Raw genomic sequence first — 27631 nt, 5'->3', positions numbered from 1 at the left:
TTAGGAGATTAACCTAGTTTATACTTGCGGGTTAGTTTAGCATAAACATCATATTGAATTGGTCGTCAACTCTTAATCGTATACTTTCGAGTATGGCGAGATTATGATTAGGAAGATATTGTGATTTTGTTCCATACAAAATTTATTTATTTGTATTTAACATCCCAAGGAACTAAATTATAGTGTTCTTTTGTTAAGCAACTTAACTGAAAATGTATCAAAAATATCAAGCAATCCAAACACAGGATAATAAAAAGGAATTAAATAATTTAACAGGTAAAAATAAGATGAGATTATAAAAAAAAAAAATTGTCCGTATGACCTCCTAAGTTAAAATTGTCCGTATGACCTTGCTTTGTTATATTTATTACGCGTAAATGAATAATATCCAATAAAAATGCCCTCTCTATTAGTATTGGCAGAGAAAGGAATTTTTTTAAGCTAAAATGACTTTTTACACCATTAAAATTAGAAAATAAAATCCATAATTAAGCTTTCATTCTCATCCATCCTTGTCAAAAGTCACTCTAATCCCTAATGTATCTCTTTTCTTATAATATAAAGATGGAGGGTAAGGGACGTTTAGGCATACTCATATTTTACTATGATGAAAATATATTATAAAATATAATTAAAAAAATTCAACCTGTCCTATTCCAGAACAAAACTTTCGCCCAAATGATTCATTCTCGCTCCATTATATATATATATATATATATATATATATATATCCTGTCCTATTCCAGAACAAAACTTTCGCCCAAATGATTCATTCTCGCTCCATTATATATATATATATATATATATATATATATATATATATATATATATATAATAAATATATATATATATATATATATATATATATATATATATATATATATATATATATTAAAAATATTTTATTCCTTTTATATTTAAAATTTAAGATTTTTTAACTAAACTATATAATGATTTTATACTCTATATTTTTCATCGTCAATTTTGGATTCAATAATATAACTAGTTTTTTTTTTTTAATTTCTACATGGTATCAAAGTAAGGTTTGTTAGATCCCGTGGAGTTTTGATGTGATCAACCAAATTGGTTAGGTCCTGCTTTGTGTTTGATCTCTGTGTCTGAGTGTGCAGGAGCTTAGGAGCGCAGAAAGTCTAGTGGAAGACGCAGCTAGCGAGAAGGACGACACGGGAAGGGAGTCGACGGGCTCGGTGCGTCCGAAGGACAAGAGAGCTGCGGAAGAGTACACCGGTGGGAGAGAAGAACGTGCGCGACATTCGAGGGACGTTAAGCCAGGGAGGAAGACTGCTCGAGGAGAAGGTCGGGAATTGAGTTCGGGTGAGCTCTATTCTGGTTGGCCGTAATCACCCAAAAGATCGGAGCGTCGGAAGTCAAAACAAAGGAGAAAGTGGGCTGAAAATAAAGCTCAAGACGCCTTAAACTAGTGCTGGAGGCGCCTCCACCTTGGAGGCACCTCAAACAGCATTGGAGGCACCTCCACATTCGAGGCGCCTTCAATCTAGTTTGAGGCGCTTCCGATTGGTCAAAATGACCGTTTGCACTGCGGATAAAGTTTTATCTGCTGACCGAGCTAGAGGCGCCTTGAATCTTATTGGAGGCGTCTTAGACCCTCGGGATAGACTTTTCAGGAGCTATATAAAGGTCCCTGGAGCTAGAAAATATTCAACAACTCAAGCAATCAACTGTATAGTCTTTTCTAGCAATAGTTCTAAGCTTCCAAAGTGTAAAAGGCTTCTCCGCCTTCAGAGAAGTAGATTTTTCTAGTGTGCGCTTCTCATCGCCCTGGAGTAACAACCTTCTTGGTTGTAACTAGGTTAACTCCCGATCTTCTCTGTCCTTCTGTTTTGTTTTATTGTTTTAGTTATTTTATTACTATTGCTTTTATTTTGAGTTGAAAACTCCGAGGAGGGTATACTTTATTTTTTCAGAAGCAATTCCCCCCCTCTTGTCGGCCTCCACTGCACCTACAAGATTCTCTTTCTATGATCTAATTTTTTCTATTGCCCCTGTTATTGTTTACTGTTGTCGTTGTCGTCTCCTCCTGTTGCTGTCGATTTTTGTGCCGACGCTCTGTCCTATCAATTTTAACGCTGATGACTTGCCCTGCCAATTTTGGCGCCGACGCTCTGTTCTGCCGATTTCGATGCCGACGCTCTTTTCTGCTAATTTCGGCATTGACGTCCTATGCTGCTGATTTCGGCACGAACACTCTTTTTTATCGATTTCGGTACCGACGCCCTGTGTTACCGATTTTAGTATTGACGCCCTTTTCTACTGATTTCGACACTGACGCCCTGTATTGTCGATTTTCTATGTTTGACATCTTTTTCGGCTTCAAACTCTCTGTGAGACCATGGGTCATCCTGACACCAGTTTTTACGAATTTTACAGATGTGTATCCTTACAGTTTGGTTATTCTGAACATTATTCGCTCTGTCATCATGTCTGGTTGTGCAGATGCTTCATAGAAATTTGATCCGTATATGTTGGAGCAGTTTCAACAATTCCTTACTTCACAGCCCTCTGCCATGTCAGCTTCCTCTCATATAGGTTTATCATCGTCTAATATTTTAAGTATATCTTCATCCTTATGGATTTTGGATTCTGGTGTCTCCCATCATATGTCATCTAAGTTATCATCTTTTGTTTCTTTTTCTCCTCATTCATCTATATCTATTATGACTGCTAATGGTACTCCTATGTCAGTAGTAGGTGTTGATTTAATTGTTACATCTTGTTTATCTCTTACTGATGTTTATTATATTCTGAGTCTTAGTTTAAATCTTATTTCTGTTAGTCAATTATGTGAGTCTAGATACTTAATCTCTTTTTCTTTATCTAATTGTTATGTTCAAGACCTGCAATCTCAGAGATTGATTGAGATAAGTCGTAGGCAAGGAGAACTCTATGTTTTAGATCAACTCAAAGTACTAGAAGTTGTAGCTTCAAGTGTGGATTTATCATCTTTTCATCTGAATCATTTATCTTCTGGTTTTTATATGTGGCACTCTCGTTTAGGTCATGTTTCAACATCTTGTTTATAGTTTTTAGCTTTTACAGGAGTATTAGGATCTTTAAAAAATTCTGATATTTCTGATTGTAGTGGTTGTAAACTGGCAAAATTTTCTGTCTTATCATTTTCTAAAAGTCTTTCTCTTTTTTTTTTTGCTTTATCTTATCCATTCTGATGTGTGGGGACTCTCTCATATTCCTACAAAAGGGTGGGTCAAGGTATTATGCTTCGTTTATTGATGATTGCACTCGTTGCACTTGAGTCTATCTTATGAAATACATGTCTAATTATCTTACCATTTTTAACAATTTCATAGCTCTTGTGAAAACTCAACATTCTAGTGTCATAAAATGTTTTCGTTGTGATTTGGGGGGCGAGGGGGGGGGGGGGGGGGGGGGGGAATACACTTCGAATCATTTTTCACAATTACTTACTTCTGATGGTACTATTCATCAAACCTCTTGTACAGATACTCCTGAACAGAATGGTGTGGCTGAACGAAAACATAGGTATCTTGTTGAAACAACCCATTCATTTTTATTGTCTGTCAATGCTCCTAGTACCTTTTGGGGGGAAAGCAATCCTTACCGCTTTTCACATGATTAAATAGAATTCCAACCTCACACAATTTAGGTTTGTCACATTTTGAAAAATTGTATGGGCATGCTCATCTCTATTTCTCTTTGCATGTTTTTTTGTTGTACTTGCTTTGTCCTTCGTCCACATGTTGAGCATAATAAATTAGCCTCTCGGTCTGCTCTTTGTGTCTTTTTGGATTATGGTATTACTTAAAAAGGATATCGTTGCTTTGATCCTGTTAGTCAAAAATTATATGTCTCTCGTCATGTTGTATTTCTTGAGCAGATTCCATCCTTTTCTATTCTAGCTAGTTCGCATAATATGACAAAGTCAGATCTACTTTGTATTGATCATTTCAATACCGGCACTGAGGAAATTTCACCCACAGCTCCTACTGGTAGCTCAATTGAATCTGGTACTTTGGTTCATGAGATATCCGCACCACATGCTCCTCATTCTGCTACTACCCAATCATCTCCTGAGGTTATGGATGATCCTTCTCTCCACCATCGTCAATCCACTCGTGTTCATAAAACTCTAAACTGCCATATTTTGCTTACTTCATTTGTTGTATTTATTCATTATCTTTCTGAGCTTGTATCCTTTAGAGAAGTTGTTTGTAACCCACTTTGGCAGAGTGCTATGGCTAGGGAACTAACTGCTTTGCATCAGACTTATACATGAGATTTGGTTCCGTTGCCACCATGAAAATACACTATTAATTCTCGTTGGGTATATAAGATCAAAACTAAATCTGATGGATCTATCGAGCGATACAAAGTTCGTCTTGTTGCTAAAGGTTATTCTCAGAAGTATGATATGGATTATGAGGTATTATTTGCTCCTATTGTAAAAATGACGACTGTTCGTACTCTAATTGTTGTTGCTTCTGTTCGCCAATGGAGAATATCTCAGATGGATGTCAAGAATGCATTTCTAAATGGTGATCTTCATGAAAAAGTTTATATGACACCTCCTCCTGGTATTTCACACCCACCTGGTGAAGTTTGCAGACTTCATAAAGTACTTTATGGTCTCAAACAAGCACCTCGTGCTTGGTTTGAGAAGTTCTCTACAGTGATTACTTCGCTTAGTTTTCATCCTAATAATCATGATTTAGCATTGTTTGTTAGATGTATGAGTGCAGATCGTATTCTTTTATCATTATATGTTGATGACATGATCATTACTGGTGATGATTCTGATGGAATTGCTTCCCTGAAGTCTGAGTTGACTCATTGTTTTGCTATGAAAGACTTGGGTATACTACGCTGCTTTCAGGGTATTGAGGTTGCTTATTCCTCGAAAAGTTATATTTTATCCCAGTCAAAGTATATATATGATCTGTTTGAGCGTGCTCGTCTTACTGATAATAGAGTCGTTGATACTCCTATTGAGACTAATGCTCGATATTCTCTATCTAATGGCTCACCTTTGTCGGATCCTAGTTTGTATAGAACTATTGTTAGAAGCTTGGTTTATCTCACTATGATTCATCCAGATATTGTGTATGCTATTCATGTGGTTAGTCAATTTGTTGTTGCACCAACTATAGTTTATTGGGCGGTTGTTCTTCGTATTCACAGATATCTTCGGGGCACTCAATTTCAAAGCTTGTTATTTCTTTCTACTTCTTCTCTTGAACTACGTGTATACTCTAATGCAGATATTGGGCTGGTGATCCTACGGATCGTAAATCTACCACTGATTTCTACAATTTTCTTAATGATTCCCTCATTTTTTGGAAGAGTAAGAAGCAAGATTCTATTTCTAGATCTTCCACAGAAGTTGAGTATCGTGTCATGACCTCAACTACTTGTGAGATAGTTTAGTTGCATTGGTTGCTTATGGATATGAGTATTTCTCATCATTAACCTACTCCGTTATATTGTGATAATCAGAGTGCTATTCAAATAACACCTAATTCAATTTTTCATGAGCGGACGAAACATTTTGAAATTGATTGTCACATTACTCGTCACCATCTTCAGATTGACAACATCACATTATTTTTTGTTCCTTTAAAACTACAGATTGTTGATATGTTTACCAAACCATATTCTGCTTCACACTTTCGTTTCTTATCTAATAAACTCTCAATGCTTCTAGCTGCATCATCGTGAGTTTGAGGGGGGATAGTATATTATATTTATTTATTTGTTTATAATTTTTAGAGTAATTTGGTTTTTTTTTATATTTAGAGTTCCTTATACTTTATATTTCTCATCATCAATTTTGGATTTAATAATATAATTAATTTATTCTTTTTATTAGTTTCTAGAATTCTCACTTGCACAAGCAAAAAAGTTGATAGTCTGAATCATTCTGAGTGATTTGGTCCTTGCAAACCACTCAATTCATAATTTTAATATATTTATATAAAATTTTTCTTTAAATAGACATCACAAGATGCTAGATTTATAAATAACTCGTCAATTTATCATTTTTTTTTTGAATTGGATTGTAAATGGGCTAATTTGATTACAAATGGATTAATCCAAAACATTAAAAGGGGTCCTTGTGCTTAAATAGTTTCACGATCATTTTAAAGTAATTAGGTAAACTTTTGAAATTTGAAGAATAATAATGATTCTATGATAGTGTTTGTTTTAATCGGTTGATTAATTTTAGAGGTTCATGATTTTCTTTCTCGATTTATTTATCAAATAAATTTGAAATATAATTTATGCACAACCTTGTTAATATTTCTGTTTTCATAATTAAGAGATATTTTTAATAATTTTAAAAACAAAATGTCCTAAGATAAAAAACAAGAGAGCGTTTTTTTTAATACAATTGCTCTCCTACAGACAAGAAGCAGAGGGTATTCTCCCACAATTGCTCTCCTATCTATCATTGTCTCGTCCTCTGATCTTGTAATGAACGATCAGGATCGTCATGATACAACGACTGATGACCAACTCTTCCACCGTTTTCTTCTAGATTTGAACTGCGGTTAGCGTAACCATGGTTAGTTGGCGGGTGCTGTGTCATTTCTCCTTGGATCATACTTGAACGGTAGTGATGTGCGAGTGGGATCGAGCCGTCGCTGATGGGCGGAGGATCTTCTGTTCCTTACTCGTTTCTTCTACTTCGTTCTTGCTGAATAAAAGAAAAATTAATAGACGCGTTCGTCGATTCCTACTTCCTCCCCCTTTCTATTGTTCTCGATTTCTTCTCCAATCCGTTTGCTTTGCTGTTTTCTGCAGGAATTAGTAAGGTACGATGTCGAGTCCTGTAATAGTTTTCCTGATTTTTATTGTTTATTTAGTTTATTTTTTTTCCTCTATTATGTTTCAAGCTTGCTTAGGAGCGATCAGTTTGCTGACGATTGTTTGTTTTGGTAGAAGATCAAGGTTTCTTTTCAGACTGTTTTTCTTTCATACGCTGGATTTAGTTAGTATCTGCAAAGAGGATCGCTAATTTGGTTTTAAGTTTAGGAATTGAATCGTGAAATAGCCAAATTTCACGATGAGCGAAGTTTTTGAAGGCTACGAGCGCCAATACTGCGAGATATCGGCAGCTCTCTCGCATAAGTTGACATCTACTGCACCTCTCAGTGGAGGTGGGATGTACGGACCATTTATGTAATCGAGAGTTATTAGTTCATGCTTCTTATCTGTCTTCTTTTCGTAGAACAAAAGAATCAAAAGGTATCAGAAATAAAAATTGGTTTGGATGATGCTGAGTCCCTGGTAAGATACGTTTGGTCCTTCTACTGGATTTCTAGGTTTGCCCTTTCTAGTGTCGAAATGCTCTGGACGCCTCGGTTTGCAGATTCGCAAGATGGACCTTGAGGCAAGAAGTCTGCAGCCTAGCGTCAAAGCTGGATTATTGGTGAAGCTGAGGGAATACAAGTCGGATCTGAATAATCTGAAAGGTGGGCTTAAAAGGATTACTACTGTGAACTCTAATCAAGCAGCAAGAGAGGAGTTGCTGGAATCAGGAATGGCTGATACACTTGCGGTACTAGCTCTTTGCTTTTCCTTAATGCTTATTGTTTTACAAGGCAGGCTTGTGTGCATTTTCAGAAATTATTTGTTCTGATTGCTAGTTGATTAATGTGGTTGAATGCTTCTGATTGTCACTTCACTAAGTCCGTAACTTTATACCAAAATATGTTTTTTTTCCTGTACTGTAATTGTAAGTTCAACCAAAACATTGTGTTTTTCTAGCTGCTTATGTGTGTCATGGACTCGTATGTTTCCTTGATGGTGTTATAATTTGTATGTAAATTCACTTAGCAAGGTTTGTCATGCCTAGTTGATTTTTCCCCCTATAAACTCCTTTACTGAGTTTACTCTCTTCACGGAAAGTAGCATGTTTAGTTCTGTTTAGCGAGAATACTGAATAACCAGGAGGTATTCTCAGACATTGTGAACAACCCTCACAGAAGTGTAGTTGATATTCAAAGGAAGAGCAATTTTGTTTATCAGTTTTGTACTTTCCATTTGTTTATTATCCAAATGAAATGATAAAAACCCATTATGCTTAAGTGTTCTGATATGACCTTACCCTCTTAATACGGCTTTGATTTAAAAAATGAGAAAAGATGATGTAAGCAATGCAGAAAGAGGAGTTCGAACCTGCTAGCTCAGATGGTTAGTCACTCGATTGTAGGATGTAGTTTCAAGTTTTTTGTAGGCACCTGATTTGCATTTGTTGGTGCTTTTGGATGCACATGTTCTGAAACAAAAAAGAAAGAGGAGGAATCATGACATACAATGTAAAAGTTCTAAAACAAAAAAAAGAGAAATTCTCATAAGTGTTCCAATATAATTATTTCAAAATGTACCTGTATTCACCAGAAGTTGAATATTCAAATGATCAAAGATTGTACATCATTTGTGTTTTAGCTTGTCATGTTGGTGTCTAGATTGAGCATGAATATGTGACCATATGTTAATTCAAACCAACTCTGACCGTGACAAACCAGTCATGAGTCATGACCGATCCCAAGCCTGGATAAAGGAGGAGGGTTGCATTAGGTTGCTAGCCAGCGTTAAAACTATGATAAATATTCAATAAATGGATTTATTAAATTATTGTCTTAATGCTAGATTGTTCCCCGGAAGGAACACATTGCAGGGTCTAACATCTCGGCAAGAACGGCTACATCTCTAGACCACGGATGTGGCGCTAAATATGCAAAAGTTCGTGTTGTAGGGTCTGACTGTAATGTATCGGCAAGAACCACTACATCTCCATGAGAACTTGAATGTAGTATTAAATAGGCAAGAGTTCTCACACCATAGGTTATATAAGAACAAATATGATAGAAAAATTAATAATCTAAGATTTACTGGTAAATCAATGAAGGTAGTAGATACGATGATTAGGAGAAGAATTAGTATTTTGTGTGTACAAGAGATAAAATGGGTAGGCGAGAAGACAAAACTGATAGAGAATTCGGGTTTTAAGTTATGGTACATAGGAGAGAGTAAAGCAAGAAACGGAGTGAGTATAGTTGTAGATAGTTCGATAAAAGATGAAGTTGTAGGAGTAGTTAGAAAAGGAAATAGAATTATAGCCCTTAAGATAATAGTGGCGAAAGAAATTATGAATATAATTAGTGTATATGCACTGTAAGTATGATTATATGAAGCTACCAAATCAAGGTTTTTGGGCGATTTAGATGAAATATTATAAAACATTCCGCTAAATGAAATGATTTTAATAGGAGGTGATCTAAATGTGCATGTCAGAGTGAAAAATGAGGAATATGAGAGGGTATATGGGGGTTATGGGTTTAGAACGAGAAATGAGGAAGGGAAAACTATATTAGACTTTGCGATAGCATATGATCTTATATTAGCTAATACCTTTTTTAAGAAAAGAGAAGCACACTTAGTTATATTCAAAAGTAGGAATAATAAATTACAAATTGACTTTCTTATGGTTAGGAAGAAGGATAGAAAGATTTGTAAAGATTGCAAGGTCATCTTTAGAGAAAACTTAACTATCCAACATAGGTTAGTAGTGTTGGATATACGCCTCAAACATAATATCAATAGAAAAAAAATATATATGACTCCTACAATTAAGTGGTGGAAGTTAAAGGATGGGAAACAAAATATATTTAAGGAGAAGGTAGGAATACAAATATTAGGTGAAATATATATAGTGATTCTAATACGACATGGTATCAAAATTGAAAATAGTAGCTAAGAGTGTACTCGGTGAGTCAAAGGGACATGCACCACTAAGGAAACTTGATGGTGGAATGAGAAAGTACAATAGAAAGTGAAGAAAAAACGAATAGCTTATAAGAAATTATATATTTGTAAGAAGAGGAAAACTTAAAAAATATACAATAGCCAAGAAAGAAGCTAAAAGGATAGTGAATGAAGTAAAGAATGAAACTTTTGAACGATTATATCAAAAATTGGATACAAAAGAAGTGGAAAGAGACATTTATAGAATAGCTAAAGTGAGAGAAAGGAAGACAAGAGATCTTATCAATGGAGAAATAAAAAAGCGGTGGAAGAAGTATTTTCAATAACTTTTTAATGAAGGTTTAAGTGACTGACTTAACTTAGGTAATTTAAGTAGGTCAAATGAGTATAGAAATTTAAATTTTTATTGTAAAATTCAAACTTCAGAAGTAGAACAAGTTTTAAATAGGATACACAATGGAAAAATTATTGAGCTAGATGATATTCCGATAGAGGTATGGAAGTGCCTAGAGAAATAAGGTATCAAATGATTTACAAAATTATTTAACATGATATTGAAACGAAAAAAAATACTTGATTAATGGAGGATAAGTACTCTAGTTCCTTTATATAAGAACAAAAGAGACATACAAAATTATGCAAACTATAGGGGTATTAAACTAATGAGTCATCCATGAAACTTTGAGAAAAAGTAATAGAAAAAAGATTAATAAAGGAGACCACAGTGACAGAAAATCAATTTGGGTGCCTAGAAGGTTGACAATAGAAGTTATACATCTTCTTAGATAATTAATTGAAAAATATGAGCAAAAACAAGATCTACTATTCATTGACTTGGAAAAAGCTTATGATAGAGTCTCAAGAGAAATTATATGAAAAATTCTAGAAAAGAGAGGTATCAGCGTAAGATATATTGAACTAATTAAAGATATATACGAGAATGTAACGACTAGAGTAAAAATTTCAAGCGAAGTATCTGAAGCATTTCCAAAGATAGGGTTATATCAAGGATCAGCTCTAAGCCCTATTTTTTTACACTAATTATTGACAAATTCACTGCATACCGTGGTGCATGTTATTTATAGATGATATTATTTTGTGTAAGGAACTAGAGCGCTAAACACGCTTATGCGCAATGGAAACCATCTAGTTCCTCCCAGGAGATTCATGCGAAGGGAAATAAAAATATATTAAGTTTTTCATAAGATTATAAGAGGGTTATACCTTTAGTGCGTGCTCACGGACTCTAGACAGCTTGGATCTCAGCACGATCACACGTTCGCGCCTTTACGATATCCACACGAACAAGTATTCGTTTGTCTCACAAACTCACAAAATGGAGATAGGTTGTGCTAGCAACCTAGAGAAAGGATTTCGGCCAAGAGATGAGAAGAGCAAGGAGAATGAAGAAGTATCTCAAAAAATGAAGAGAAAATTGCTTAAGTATTTTCATCCAATGAAAACACTTAATTAGCATTAATAGCCTTAATGAGCATTTACACTCTATTAAGGATCACACTTGAAACTCCTCATTTCAAATTCAATTTCGAAAATTGAATGAAATGAATCATTGAACTTCGAAATTCAATAAATCTCTCCATTAATCCTCACTTGAGTCTCCTCACTTGAGTCTAACTCAAGTCTAATTCACTTGAGTCTAACTCAAGTCTAATTCAATCGAGTCTTACTCAATTAATCTCATGCAATTTCAAATTCAATGAATCACATTTCATTAATTTGAATTGACTCCTTGAGTCTAGTTTGAATTGGACTTAATCCAACAATTAGATCCAATTGAGTCTAACTCAATAAGTCCAATTTGGATAAGATTTAATCCAATGATTCATCATATGAACTCATCTCCAAATCTACTTGTTCTTTGTGTGTGACCCAATAGGTTCTCATAACGTTGGCAATGTACCCAAATCAATATTTAGATACATAAGAAATGAGTGACATCTAGCAAGACATCATTGCTACCCAAGTGACGAGAAAGTCGAGATCCGACCTAACCTGTCCGTGATTATTATCTTGTATGACTTTGCCCCTCTATCCTTGATATCTAGATTGATCAATGAGACATAGACCGTGTCATCCTCTTATCAACCTTTGTGTTTCTTGATCTCTAAGTAGACAAACTTAATCAAATAAGATCAATATCTCATATTGACTTATTTGCGCATAACCATGCTTTCTTGTGTCCTACTAATCAAGAGGCCCACAGATATCGCTTACGTCATATGGAAGGGATAGATCTCATCTACATCATTCATATCCCTCCGCATAATTCATTGTATACCCAGTGATCGACTTTATTGTCCACCTTGTTACGGGTGACGTTTGCCGATATCAAAGTACACAACTCTTTATGTAGAGAACTGTAGCGACTTCAGGTCTAAGGACTATTCATACCAATAGTCACATGAGAATGTTTATGACACTCATATAATGATCCATAAAATATTTTCATGGCGGGTCATTCAGTATATATTCTCTAATATATACCCATGTGTCAACCTGATATCTCATATCCATGACTTGTGAGATTAAGTCATCCGTTGACCTACATGCTAGTCTCAACACATTAATTTTGTCCTTGTATATTAATGCTCGATTAGGAATAGTTAAGAGTAGTATTCTATGTATATCTATAATATCTCACTATCAATTCAACCAATTGATATGCTGTAGATAAGAACCTACTACCCAAGGACATTATTATACTTATTCAATTGACACTGAACTGAAAAAAATATAATAACCAACTTTGTCTTTTATTAATAATGATATATGATACAAAATGAGCCTGATCCGGTGGTAAGAGCCCGGGACCCCCTAACGAGGGGTCAACGTCACGTGGAGGTCAAATGGCCAGGGAGGCCGCCGGAGAAGGGTGAGCCGACCGGACTTGGAAGAAATGGATAAGACCGATCGGCCGACCAATGGACATTCGGTAGTAAAAGGCGCCCTGACCGGGTCGGGTTCAACGAAATGACTAGCCGAGCGGAAGTCACTTCGAGCCGGTAGGCCGGAAGAATTTGTCGATCGGCCGGACGAATTCGAGAAGGGATGGGTGCTCGACGATGTTTCCATCCAATGGCCGGACGACGTCCCTACGGCTGAAGGAGAACAGAACATCTTCCGACACCGCAAGTCATACGACTAAGCCATACCCTAGTCCGACAACGGGGTTCTTGTCCCATCAAAGGTGCGATGGACCGCTGCAGACGGCCGTAAGTTTTGACAAACACACACCGAGGCATGGGCATGCGGATACGACGTGCCTCGATAGCGCAGGAGCTTTTTCCCATATAAAGAGCCGAGACTTCACGGAGGTACGCACTTTTGGACAAGCTTGGGAGCTCCTTTTCCACTACTTACCCGATTGAAGCCGGAGGGTCGCCGGAACCCCGCCTACCGACTTCAGGATCGCCGGAGCTTGAGGCTCGCCATCGACCAGAGAGCGCCACGCGCCAACGCCCTTCGTTCGGCGATTCGACAGATCAATTGGCGCCGTCTGGAACGCCTCCCGTATCCGATCGAAACAATGGACGAGGCTGGACGACAACACGCGGTGACACTTTCAACTAAGGAACTCGACGCCTGATTGAGATAAGGGCCGCCAAGTCAGGAGCAAAATGAAGGCGCAGCCGGAGCAAAGCAGGCTGGCCGAGCTGGCACCACCGCCACCGCCGCATTTCACCTGCTCGCTCGCACCCAAGCGTGGCACCACCGGATAGGGATCTTCTTCTGATGAAATGCCTAGCGAGACGACAGGAAGGGAAAGCCCCAGCGGACTCATCGCCCGAGCGGATCAATCGCCAATTTTCGCAGGCTATCCCACGAGACCCTCTGCAAGCACTACGACCCCCAACAATCGATGAGTACAATGGGACAACCGACCCGAATGATCATCCGGGAAATTCGTCATTACTCTCCATCAATACACGTATGGAGTAAAGTGCCGAGTTTTCTTACCACCTCCTGGCTCGACTCAACGGTGGTTTCGGAGAGGACGGATCCATCACAAGCTTCAAAGATTTCGAACGGCCTTCCTCCACCATTTCATGGCAGCAGACGCTACCGAAAACGAGCGTGAGCCTGCTCGCCATCAAGCAAGAAGCTCAATCGATGCGACTACATCCAACGGTTCAACCAACTAGCGATGGACATTCCAACGGCCACCCGAAACCATGACGAATGCCTTCACACAAGGCCCGGTGGATGGGGATTTCTTCCGATCGCCATCCGAAAGCCGCCCGAGACTACGATCACACGCTACACCGCAACGAATACATCAACGCGAAGAGGCACAAGCGCCGAAAAAGAAATTTCAACCGAGCGGGCTCCTCCCGAGCGGAAACAACACGCAACCCATCACCGCCCAGAGGACTAAGGGTCAAGCAATCCGATCCCCATGCCAGTCCCACGTCAAGAGGTAGCCGCCCCAAGCCAAAAAGAAATGGACTCCGATGTCGCCCCCGAATCTGACACGCACAACACAAGGGATTGTCAAGTCTTCCTTCGTGTCTCATCCCGTACTACGGAACGCCGGACGACGGTCTCCCTCACGACAGCGATGAGAATTCATGGCCAATCGAACGCGATGATAGCGACAAAGCAGACTCCCGACCGCACCGCTCCTCAAGGCGGAGAATCGCCGAGGCCCAGAGAACGGTCTCGGCCGTCCGCCGGAAGAGGAAAATAAAAGCAATACCTCCCGAGGCGAGATCAACGTTATTCCGGCGGGCCGACCGGAGGAGACTCTATGAGCAAGAAAGGCGAGCGTCCCCAGCCTCCAATCCACGCCGGTCGCAGCCCAAGAACCGCGAACGGACCGAAATCGCCGTGGGACTTGGAAGGAGTCAAGTGCCCCACGACGATGCTCGCTCATCAAAGCGGTAATAGCGAATTATACTATCCACCGCTTGAGATACAGAAGCTCCTCAACATCATCTTCGTGAAAGCATTCGATCGCAAATCGATCGAGCCGAGTCATACCCACGACAACTCCGCCTACGGGTTCACCGGTAATGAAGTTCAGCCAGTCGGACAGATCCTACTGGCTACCTCTGGGAGAAGAGCCGCCAGAGGACCAGACAACAAACTTCGTGGTGGTCGATTCTCCCTCGCCCTACAACGTTATTTTGGGACGACCGGCTCCCAATTCCGAGCGGTCGCCCCAACCTTCCACCAGAGGATCAAGTTCCCGTAGAGGACAAAGTGGAGAAGTACGGGAGATCAGCTAGCGGCGATGCTACATCGAGACGGTCCGAGCAGAGGCTTGTTCGCTCGGAAGGCGCCCGGATCGAGGTAAACGCCATCACCGAAAACCAACCTCTTTAATTTATGAAGAAAAGAGGAAGTGCAGATTCAACCGATCGGAGGCCATAACCTTTATAGCGTCCGATCCGGAAGAGAAGAAAGAAGAATGATCCAAAGCCTCCAAGAAATCACGATGTCTTCGTCTGGTCGATACACGAGCCCTTAATTTCACCAAGTATAGCGCAGCATGAACTATACGTCCGACCGGACGCACGGCCCGTGAAGCAGAGGAAAATTCAGCGCCGAGCAGAATGCTATCATCCAAGCGGAGGTGGAGAAACTCTCGAGGCCGCCATATCCGCGAGGTACAGTTCCCGAGCTGGTTGGCTAACGAGTATTAGTCTCCAAGCCGGCGGCAAGTGGATAGATTTTCGGGATCTCAACAAAGCTCGCCGAAAGACTTTTATCCTCCGCCTCGATAGATCACCGGTGGACTCTACGCCACCGTGAATTAATCAGACGCCGACGCTACTGTATATCACCGCGCCTGAAGATCAAGAAAAGTCACCGTGACTACCGACACACTTGTTGCTATAATGTAATGCCGTTCGGATCAAGAACGGGAGTCACATATCGCGTTTAATGAATAAAGTATTCAGAGAGCAGATCGGGCGGAACCTAGAAGTTTATGTGGACGACATTCTCATCAAATCCGTCCGAGCGGCAGATCTCTTCAAAGACATGGAGGAAACCTTCCGAACGCTGCGCAAATATGAAGTCAAGCTAAATCCCCAGAAGTGCCTGTTCGGAGCAAAAGGGGGGCGTTTTCTGGGGTACATAGTGACCGAGCGGGGAATCGAAGCAAATCCCAGCAAGGTGAAAGCTCTACAAGATATGCCGCCTCCAAGAAATACAAGGGAAGTGCAGCGTTTGACCGGTCGGATAACCGCTCTGTCCGGGTTCATCTCCAAAACCGCCGACCGGAGCCTTCCGTTTTTCAAGATCCTACGCAAGGCTACAAAATTTCACTGGGACGAAGAATGCGACCGGGCGTTCGAAGACCGGATGGAAGGCCTCACATTTCCAAGCGACTGGCGGACACCCATCATAGAGTTCCTCCGCTCAGGAGCCACGCCGTCCGACCGGAATGAAACCCAGCTGTTAAGAAGGAGGGCCGGTCGGTTCACACTCATCGGCGATCAGCTTTACAAAAAGGCTTTCTCACGCCCGCTGTTGAAATGCGTGAGCTCGGAAGACTCGGCTTACATCCTCCAAGAGGTACATCAAGGATCGTGCGGAGGACATCCGGCGACGATCGCCGTCAGAAGATCCTCTCGCCGTACTTTCGCCAAGTTTATGCGCACGCCGCCGGACAAGATTCACGTGCCTTCGTGCCGTATCACAACCTCTCCCACCGACCGGCAGAGGAAATGAAGGCATCAACCGTTTCATGTCCGTTCGATCAATGGGGAATGGATATTGTCGGTCCATTTCCGATGGCGACCGGGCAACGGAAATTTCTGCTAGTGGCGGTGGATTACTTTTCCAAGTGGGTGGAGGCCGAGCCGCTAGCCAAGATCACCGAACAGATGGTCAAAAAATTTATCTGGTAACACATCATCTGTCGGTTCGGCATCCCTCGCCGATTGGTTTCCGATAATGGGCGGCAATTCACAGGGAAGATGCTAGAGGATTGGTGCAAAAGCTACGGCATCGAGCAACACTTCACGTCCGTGGCTTATCCCCAGAGCAACGGTCAAGCCGAAGTAACCAATCGGGAAATTCTTCGCCTCGACCATTTGGGAGGAAGTTGGCCGGATGAAGTGCCGGGCGTCTTATGGGCCATTCGAACGACGCCGAAGGAAGGGACGGGTGTCACGCCGTTCCATTTGGTGTACGGTGGCGAGACAGTCATTCCGGTCGAAGTCGGCGTCGAATCCGCTAGGATCCAACATTACGATGAGGACAATGCCGAGCGGAGGAACATGGAGCTGGATCTGGTCGAAGAAGAAAGAGCCAAGGCGTCCGTCCGGCTGATGGCGTATCGGCAAAGGATGAAACAAAGTTACAACCGCCGTGTAATCCCCCGATCATTCCAAGTCGGCGATCTTGTCTGGAAGAAAGTCAAGCCGGTCGGCGACGTCGGCAAACTGGAGGCACCGTGGGCGGGCCCCTTCAAAGTTATTGAAAAGCTCCGCTCGGGCGCATATTATTTGGAGGATGAAGACGGGCGGCAGCAAGATCGACCGTGGAGTGCAAATCATCTCTAGCCTTATCGAGCTGGATGAAAGGTGCACGAATGTAACTCATTTTTGTGTATATGCTAGTAGCTCGTGTCCTTGTAATGCAGGAAGCAAAATTAATTCAAAGGATGGGCAAGGGTTATGCCGATCGGCAGCGTCAAAATTAGCCTTGAAGGCCGTCGAGCTCCGACGTTAAATATCGAGAGACGAGCCAGCGTCTATAAACGTCCGAGCGGAAGACCGTCGAGCTCCGACGTTAAATATCGAGAGACGAGCCGGCGTCTATAAACGTCCGAGCGGAAGGCCGTCGAGCTCCGACGTTAAATATCGAGAGACGAGCCGACGTCTATAAACGTCCGAGCGGAAGGCCGTCGAGCTCCGACGTTAAATATCGAGAGACGAGCCGGCGTCTATAAACGTCCGAGCGGAAGGCTGTCGAGCTCCGACGTTAAATATCGCCGAGCGGAAGACCGTCGAGCTCCGACATTAAATATTGAGAGACGAGCCGGCGTCTATAAACGCCCGAGCGGATGGCCAGTCACATGATGCAATCAACGATAGCCTGGTTATACGGTTGAGCGGCTCGCTCATAAAAAATGTACGGAAAACCCCTTTGGGGTAAGGCACAAAGAAAAAGTTGGTCAGTGAAAGTTAGGGATATTAGCATGGAAATGCCGAGCGGTTACGTTCGAAAGCCTAGCGGCTGCGCGGTCGCATGATAGATGTCATTAAGAGGATCGAATTGAGCCGGACAGAACCGTTGTGCCGAGCGGAAAGGATATAAAGAACACTTTGGCGTGACGAGGGAAAAATGCCTTGCTAAAACAGAAGTGAAAGGAGCAGAAGGTCATCTATTACTCATTAGGTAAATCAAACAAGTCATTACAGAGATAAGTTGGGCCGAACGACGGGAATACAAAAAAGTTCATAAAAACGCTCCTCACGCATCAAAATCAAAAAGAGCGTCGGGGATGGACTCCATCACGCTCGCGAGGTCCTCGGATGGTCACCGGCAGTGTGGCCTGGTCTTCGGGATAGCCCACCGCCTTGATCGCCTCCTCGAAAGTGAGGGATATCTTGTCAGAACTTCTCTCCGAAGTCTTCCGAGCGGAGGAACACCTTCCTCCCTTCTTCGGAGCCGACTCCCCTCTTGATATTCTTTGAGCGCGTGGCATCCAAGATCCTTCAAATTCCATCAAATCTGAGATCAGCCGAGCCCTCTTTCTGTAGCTAGCAGGCGCCCAAATTGATGCGTTGTTCCAACCGATCTCCACCTTCACGCGGTCCATATCATTGATGGCCTGCTTCCGAGTGGTCGCCGCTGATCTCCTTATCTCGCTTGATCATCGCTTCGCCGAACGACTTTGCTGCCAAATCGGAAGCCCTTTCCGTCGATCCAAAGAGTTTTTCGACCTTCTCAGAGCGGCCGTCGACCGCTCGGTGCCCCTCGCAGCTTTTTGTTTTTTCAACTCGTCCTCCGGTTCGCCAATCGATCGCTAATGGCGATTTGCTCGACCCAGTTCGCTAGCAAATGTGGACAGGTTAAAAACACAATTTAAATACGCAAACAAAGAAACAGAGCATACCCGGTGGCCTGTCAGATTGCCGCCGAGCCGCCCGAGTCACCGGCTATTCGACGCCGGCGTCCACCCAAGCTCAGGCCGAGGGCTCGCTAAGGTAATCTGCGCCGGGACCACAGCTGATCAAGAATATGTACGCCTCCGGGAAGGCGCAGAACGGTTTAATTAACCGCCGCCGCTCGCTTTGAAGGCCGGCTTACCACGGACGCCCACCGTGGACGAGGAGGAAGTCACCAAGCGCGACACGGCGCAGTTCTCAAGGGCCGGACGGCGGCACCAGAGTCGGGCCCTGAGAACCACGAGGGTGGTACTCGAGGGAAACCGTCCGACAGACCGGCATCCGCGCCCGCCGGGCCGTGACTCATCAAGTGTAGTCGAGGCGGATGCGGATTCCGGCCGGCGGCGCTTCCGAGTGCGTAGCGGCACGTCGAACCACCTCCACCTCGGTAGGAGGTTCTATGTCGCCCGCGGCCTCATCGTGAGAGGCGGGCGTCTGAGGCTTGACAATTGGTGTCCCCTCACCTTCTTCGCCGGCTTGGATCACCGGAGAAAGGCCCTGCTCGCGGCCTCCTTGTTCACCGCCTCGATTGAGCCTTCAATTGAGCTTCTCGTAGCTTTAGCGCCACACGACTTCACCGTAGCAAAAATAAACCGCTTAGAACAAAACAAACGGAAGATAAGGGAACTTACTCATGCTGCAGGCGGCTGTGGTAGAGGACAAGCCGAATACGTGCATTACTCCCGGAGGAGCAGATTGTCAATACGACTAACCAGCCGCTCGGCCGCAAGGTAGGCCGCGCCTAAATTCTGAGCTGATCGCCCCGCCACTGTCCAAAAGTTGGCCGCCGGAAAACGATATAGAAAAATGCTCCTTCCAATGTTTGTTGGAGCTCGGCATGTTATCGAAGAGTACAAAACCTATCCTAGATTGAAAAACAAAAGTACCCCACCCGACCTGGGATAAAAAAGTAGTGGAAAATTTTTGGTTCTAAGGGGATGCCGTTAGTTTGAATAAAACTATCACTCCGCCAAGAAATTAATAGAGTTGGGAACCACCGCCGAGCGGAATGAAAATAATTGCAAACTTCTAAGAAAAACTTGGGGAGGAAAACGCATCATGTAAATGGTCTCGGAAGAAAAGAACAGTCTCGGACGGCGGTTCGTGAGGCCGATCGGCGGTGTGGCTAACACTATTTGGTGGTCGGTCAGCAGGTCAGCGCAAGGCGTCCTCTTCGTCGAACCATCTTTCCATGTCGAATACCAAAGACCTGAGCACCGGCCGATCATGAGGTGCTAGTCATGGTCGATGTGCAAGGATACGGGACCAAAAGGGAAGGTTCAAGCAAGGAATGGAGGAAAACCGACTGAAGGAAACGATTAACAGAAAGAAGAAAACGTTGGGAACGAGAAGGAGGGTCTTACGAGCAAGAAAGATGATCGACGGGGGCCTGGGGGTTGCCGAAGAATCGAGGGGCGAGGTCGCCGGAGAAAAAACGAGCAGAGGAGCGCCGGATGAAGACGAAGCAACAAGGCGGCGGAAACGGAGTCGCGGGCTTTATATCGCCGCCCGGGAGCAACCTCCACCGTCCGATCCAGGTCGTCGATAACGAGGTCATCATCCAGCCGTCTGTCCCATCGGAAGTGACGCCACCGCCATACGCTGACAAACGCATGATCGCCACGTGTCAGCGGGATACTGGTCGCATTTAATGAGCTCCCCTTACCGTGCGCAGTGCACGTGATGAACAGTAGGGGAGAGCATAGGACATGGAGTTCAAGAGACCACAAGGCACGGATCAGATATCGCCGAACGGACGAGCATCATTAGGCCTGGCCGAGCGGCCCAATGCAATGATCGTTGTTCTGGCAGATCGGCAGTCCAGTCAGTCGGACTTTGCCTCCTTGACCGGCAAGGTGACCGACACGCTCGCAGGAAATCACATCTTCACAACATGGGGTCAAGTCAGTCGAACTTACAACCTCCTTCGACTAGACTTAAAGGGGAGGCATGTGATCCAGTGATAATCTAGGAGGGCCCACCTCCAAGGAAGTGCAACGCTTAGTGGTCGTCAAAGTCAAGAGGTGGTCAGCTAAAGGACTAGCCGAGCGGAAGTCACTTCGAGCCGGTAGGCCGGAAGAATTTGTCGATCGGCCGGACGAATTCGAGAAGGGTTGGGTGAGCCTGCTATGCATTGAAACCAAAGTCACTCACGCTGCTCGGCTCTAATGTACTCGTAAGAGGTTAGGGAAGTTCAATCAGACTAACGACCGACAAATCCGGTGAGGGATGTGTGCCAACATCCTTTTGGGAGCCAATGCCTTTGGCTGACGACGCTTATGGACAGAGCGCCCTATATAAAGAGCCGTAGACTTCGCCGGAGGTACGCAATTTTTGGACAAGCTTGGGAGCTCCTTTTTCCACTACTTACCTGACTTGAGCGTCGGAGGATCGCCGCCGGGAACCCCTGCCCGGCTCGACTTCTGTGCAGGATCGCCGGAGCTTCGGAGGCCTGCGTCATCGACTAGGAGAGCGCCACGTGCCCAGCGTCCTTTGGTTCGGCGATTCGGACAGGATCAGAGCCCTTTACAATCATCTCATAATTGGTACTAGGGCTAATACTAACATTTTGATAGATGAAACACATGAAGTAGTAAATGCTAAATTAGAATCTTGGCGGTAAACGCTAGAAGAGAAATGCTTTAGGTTTAGTAGAATAAAGACAGAATATATAGAATTTAAGTTTAGCAATATTAGACATAATGAGACAATTGTTAAGATAGGAGATGACGAGTTATCGGGAACCGAGAGCTTTAGATATTTAGGATTATTTTTACAAAATGATGGAGGGATTGAGAGAAATGTCTTACATAGAATATAAGCAGAATGGTTGAAATGGAGGAGAACGCCAGGTATTTTACGTGATCGTAAAGTACCTCTAAAACTTAAAAGAAAATTTTACAAAATCGTAGTTAGACCTGCTATGTTATATGGAGCTGAATGTTGGGTTATGACTCGAACACATGAGCAAAATATGTGAGTTGTAGAGATAGGGATGTTAAGGTAGATGTGTAGACATACGAGAATGGACAGAATAAAAAATGAGAGCATTAGAGAGAAAGTCGGAGTTGCATCTATTAAGGAAAAACTCCGACAGACACATTTAAGATGGTACAGACATGTACTTAGACGATCAATAAATACTTCAGTTAGGTGATGTGAAACTATGACAAACATGCATATCAAACGAGGAAGACCAAAAAAGACTTGATTAGCAATAATAAAACAAGATAAAATTTATTTAAGTGTGGATGATGATATAGTAGGAGATAAAGCTCAATGGCGTAAAAGGATCCATATAGCCGACCCCACCTAGTAGGATAAAATTTGGTTGTTGATGTTGTTATTGTTGTATGTTAATTAAAACACATCGTAACTAATATTTTATCTCTTTCTACAATGTTTAATAACTTGGTTTGAAATAATCAGTCTCACTTTACTTATCATTGTTTACTGATCTTGTGTTGTGCATTATAGAGAGACATTTAAAGGTGTGGGTAATGCAGAAAAGATCATATTAATTTCAAATCTGTTATTGGAAATACGTTTATACATTAAAATCATGATTTAATCAAATATTTCCAAAATCTCATTTTATGTTGGTTACTTTTATGCATTCAAGCCTTCAATCATGATTTTAACTTGAACACCAATATTGTTTTCTCTTGGTTGATAAATTTCAGTTAAAAGGCAAAAAATTTGTGTTCTTACTGAAATAATAATGAGTTGTGTACTGCAGTTTGCAAACCCACATTGGAAGAGAGAAAGGAGAATAGGATCATGGAAAATTTTGTTAGTAATGAATGCATCAGACAATGTTATACTGCCTCTCATATAGGCTTTTAGAATAACTCCATATTATAATAATTCAAGCAAAATTGACTGAGCGTAGTTGCGAATTTGTTCGCAACACTTAGAACTATTGGTGATGCCTTTTTTTCAATAATATCAGCAAAGTGAACCTATGTTTTTAACCTAAACTATCGTTTTTTTTGTTGCGTTATTGGAGATTTTTGTTCATCCATTCTGCGATTCCATCGCATGATTATTAACTTGTCCTTTCTGATAGTTTCTATGGGCATCTCATGGGGAAGGTTATTTTATAGGTCTCTGCTGATCAAAGAGGAAGATTGGCTTTCTCAACAGAGAGATTGAATCAATCTACAGAAAGAATAAATGAAAGCAGAAGAACAATGTTGGAAACAGAAGAACTCGGTGTTTCAATTTTGCAAGACCTACATCAACAACGTCAATCTCTGTTGCATGCGCATGGCACAGTATGTTCTCATTCTGATCATCCTTACATTTTCTATGATAGCTTGAAAGATACATTCCACGTTCCCCCAATTCTTTGATCTCTCTAGCTCTCTATTATTTTTGTGTGAAAAGATGAGAAATATAATTTGTGCTTACATAAAGTGCTTTCCTGATATTCCCTTCCCTCAAGAAAATGACAGCAGTTAGAAGTTGCTCCGCTCCCTAGACACTTGCATCTTATAAGTTTGCAAATAGAGGATAAGAACTTCGCATTGTCAGAAGTAAATCACAAAGCTTTCACTCAACAGAAATAGATACAATATTAGAGCACCTTCATGTCTCAGCAGTTTGGGTCTTCTGGTGGAATAATGCCCCCCTGCAACTGCAAGGTCATTAAGTCATGAACCTTGGAGCATGCTGAACTCATTTGTCTTCCTATCCCATTTCATCTCCATTATGGATACCTGGCACTCCATTTTAATCAACATCAATGTGAATTCCTCCCTCCTCTCACTTCTCGTGACTTGGGGACATTTTTATCCATGGAGTAAATATAAAGACACCATTTTCCAATTAGGAAGAGAACAGATCCCTTGGAGCAAACAAATTCTCACTTGAGTTATATTACCAATCCTAAGACATTTGGAGAACTTGAGAAGATCGTTTCTAGAATTCCACCATTACACTCTCCTCCTTGAAAAGGTTAATTATGCCATCATTTATTTAGTCTTAAAAATTGCACGTGAAAGGCAGGTGAATTGGAGAAGCTTTCATGATTGAACCCATGAGACTACATCTTTACAAGGATGTGGACTGCTATGTTTTTCTTTGAATCGTGTCATTGCCAAGTTAGATTTCAATGCACGGGAAACTCTTCAGAGGGGTGTGAGATTTATGATTTTTGGTGAGCAATGATGTTTTTAAATGCACTCTCTCATAGACATGGGAAAGTTGATAGTTCTACTCAATGAACTTACTTGTTGATGGTTCTCCAACACCTCCTATTGCTGTGTACACTTGGGGAACCCTCTTTCCCTCCTCCCTACCCACTTGTCTGCTGTGCTACATGCTTTTATGATGTCATCATGAGACTTCCTTTGGTGTGGGAGGTTCTTTAATTAAAACATGACATTTTCACTTATGTAAAGAGCTATTCTCAAGTTGTTCCACTTGGCTATAGGATTTTAGATTAAAAATTTAAAACCATTTCACCGCACTTCACGAGCATCTTCAAATCCACTTTGCAGGGAAGATTGGCCCATCATAAAAAAAACGTGAGATTTGGATTGCCAGAGGCATTCAATGCACGGTTTTATGTTCTCACATGACTATGTTAAGAGGCTGGGCCTCAGTGACATTGCTCAAAATGCCGTTCTCATTCCTATTGCTGTATCTACTTTAGGAGAGGGAGAGGAGCAAGGAAAGGAACAACAACGAGGAAGGGAAGAGGGAAGAAAGGGAGAGGAGAATCTTCCTTTGTTTTTTCTGCTTGAAAAGAGAGGAAAGAAGAGAAAATGAGGGGGAAAATGACAAAAATAACCCTGATATTGTTATTTACAAGAATTTTATAGTATAATTGATTTTTTCATTCTTTTTCCTCTCCTCTCCTCTTCCATCACTTTTGAAAGGAATTGAAAGTGAGAAAAGAAACTCCATAATGTTACTTTTGTTCTACCAAAGTAGGCAAAATAAGTGACGCTTTTTCCTCTGCCATTCCCTCTATTTGATCTCTTTTCCTCTCAAATGGACACAACTTAAATGGTGGTTGCAGGTGCTAGAGTTACTCCCCTCAGCAACTACTCATTGGTCCTTGGCCTCCCCTTACGCTTGTCAACCTTGGGTTAGAATTATCTCCAGTAAGAGTACAGTCTCCATCTTTGGTTATCTGATAAGGGGAGATTAGATGTCCATTTCCTTCTCCATAGACTAATAAACCTCACATGAGAGATTATGAGTAGACCAATAGACCTGACATGCGAGACTATGCATCATCTTTCAAGTTTTTCTTCCTCTACTTATTTACAAATCCCACTCCATCCCATTTTACCCGATTTTCTGTATAAAGTCTAATAAAAACATAAATTTTTTATCATTTATCTTATTTTGTTTGTGCGGGCGTGTGGGCGGGCGGGCATGCATGCGTGTGTGTGTGTGTGTTCAACCACATCATTGTTTCTCTTCCCTTGACCTAGATAAATGGCACAAACTCTTTCCAGTACTAGTGAAACACAACAAACTCCTTTGCATTGAAGAAATATTGTGCATCATTGATGGGAGTGTGAACCTTACTCTTTGGATGCAAAACATTCACCCTGAAGTGAAGATAGTTGGGTGGATAGTTCTTTAGAAGGAGGTTGCCACTAAGGATTTTTGGTGCGGTCTTAACATTGTCCAAGATAATCTGCGTACATTCTGCATGCTATGTTGTCTTCTAATGCCCATCAAAATGTTGCTAACTCTTCGCCTCCCTCTCTCAAAGGAAACAAGAAGCAGACCTCTGAAAGTATATGCCTTGGCTAGATGCTGTCCATTTTAATAAATAAAACAATTGATGAAGATAACCTTAAGAGCAACTCCAACCAATACACCAATACATCAAATATGATGTAGAAATAACACCAAACTATTCCAACCCATACATCAAACTCCCTCATCAAAGAAGGTGCGGAAATTGGTGTTGCACTATTCCCGCACCATCTTTGGTGCGGGGAGGACCCTCCTTTTTTTTTAATCTTATTATATTATATAATTAATAAAATCAAATGTAATATATATTATTAAATATCATAAAAAATTAATTTGTAATTATTATTTTCTTTGTCCTCGTCACTTATGGTAATATTAATTATTTATTATAAATTTAAATTAAGTGTATTTAGTAGCATATTTTAATTTTATTATGCATATTTGTAAAGAAGCTCATATTGCCCTTCGAAATGTATTAATTCAGTATTTATGGGAACAATATAGTAATTCTTAAAGTTAAAGTCTCATAATATTGTATTTTTAAGTAAGTGTCATTGTTTGATTTAAATAAAAATTACTAAAATATTTTATCTTAATTGTGTGTGATTTATAATATTTTTAAAAAATATTTATGCCTGAACAATTATGTAATAAAAATTTAAAATGAAAATGATAATTTTTTATATATATTAGTTGGATGCAGATTTTTTTTTAAAAAATTAACCTATCAAATATCAATGAGGTTTTAATTTTAAATATAATATTTATCATATAAAAATGTTAATAAATTAAAATGTATGTTGATAATTAAATTATGAATAAGAAAAAAATAGAATATTTTAATGAATATTCCTTTTTGGTGTGAGTAGGTTGGAGTTGAAATATTTGGTGCTAATATTGCACCATTTTGGTGTGAAAACTATACCAAATATGGTGTTTGTGGTTGGAGATGGTCTAATGACTATTTCAATGAGCTATGGCATTTAAAAATCTTGATTTTGTCAGTAGACTGAGAGTTGATGTAGTGTTGTTCCCTTGTGGATAGATATGCTGCCCTCTTAAGTTAAACATGTAATTGGCTCTAAACAAATTGTTTGCATAGATGACATAATGGAAATATTCACTAGGGAAAACATTAGCAAGTTATATTATTGTTACTTCTGATTTTGAGGTAAGACATCTTTATCACCAATTTTACCCAGAACTATAAAGCTCCTAAAAAATATGGCAATAACTGCATTCAATTTCTGTCACTTGGAATAACAAACGCATGCTTTTTTAAATTAATAGTAGTTGTGTGTGTGTCTTCCTTTTTCTCATCTCATCCCTCATGCTTCTCTAGAGCTTGAAATTCGTCATGGATTGCTCGTCACATTTTGATACGGCACTTGTTTCCCTCTAAATTGAATTGGTTTGCAGCTTCACGGCGTGGATGATAATATCGGCAAGAGTAGAAAGATCTTGGCAGCCATGATAAAAAGAATGGACCGAAACAAGTGGATAGTTGGCTGCATCATTACTGCTCTGGTTTTGGCAATTCTACTAATTCTGTATTTTAAGCTCACCCACTAAGAATTGCTAAGAAGACTTCATCACATCGTTCCGCTGCATATCATATGCTCTCGTATGTGAACCATCACTTCATACATGTACATTGATATTCATTATGAAAGGCATGTAACAGGTTACGTAATGATGGATATATAGTGTTATTACGTGTTTGTTTTCTGTTAATTCGCTGTTTACTCGGAGTGGAAGTTACTAGATTTGACGACGAAACTATTTCATTCTTCTCGCACGGGATGTGTTTTTCATGTGAAGCCATCCAGTTTCAACACGATGTCAAACAGACATGCTTGTAAGGATGTCCAAGTAATAGCCTTCTACAAGTCCTGTGCCAGATACATATACAACACGGCCTAAGCCGAAAAAAAATCAACCTTTTTTTTAATGGATAAGGTACGATGAAATCCTGG

At 41.1% G+C, this 27631-nt stretch overlaps 1 protein-coding gene across 4 annotated transcripts; it reads left to right on the top strand.

Annotated features, from left to right (window-relative positions):
* Positions 1–6645: 6645 nt before the first annotated feature.
* LOC121981922 (vesicle transport v-SNARE 13-like) lies at positions 6646–27389 on the top strand. Of its 4 annotated transcripts, none has more exons than XM_042534707.1 (7): positions 6646–6830; positions 6961–6966; positions 7051–7175; positions 7247–7305; positions 7388–7576; positions 23039–23209; positions 27075–27389. In XM_042534707.1, the coding sequence occupies exons 3-7, from the start codon at positions 7082–7084 to the stop codon at positions 27225–27227; spliced, it is 666 nt and encodes a 221-aa protein (XP_042390641.1). In that variant the 5' UTR covers positions 6646–6830; positions 6961–6966; positions 7051–7081; the 3' UTR covers positions 27228–27389. The 4 variants fall into 4 exon arrangements, with proteins under 4 accessions (XP_042390641.1, XP_042390642.1, XP_042390639.1 ...); XM_042534708.1 differs by having other exon boundaries at positions 6958–6966; XM_042534705.1 differs by having other exon boundaries at positions 6912–6966.
* Positions 27390–27631: the final 242 nt, after the last annotated feature.

The sequence above is a fragment of the Zingiber officinale genome, chromosome 5A, assembly GCF_018446385.1.
Source record: "Zingiber officinale cultivar Zhangliang chromosome 5A, Zo_v1.1, whole genome shotgun sequence".
In the NCBI taxonomy this organism is placed as follows: Eukaryota; Viridiplantae; Streptophyta; class Magnoliopsida; order Zingiberales; family Zingiberaceae; genus Zingiber; species Zingiber officinale.
Note: the sequence above shows the minus strand (reverse complement) of the source record. Positions and strands in the feature narration are given on the sequence as shown.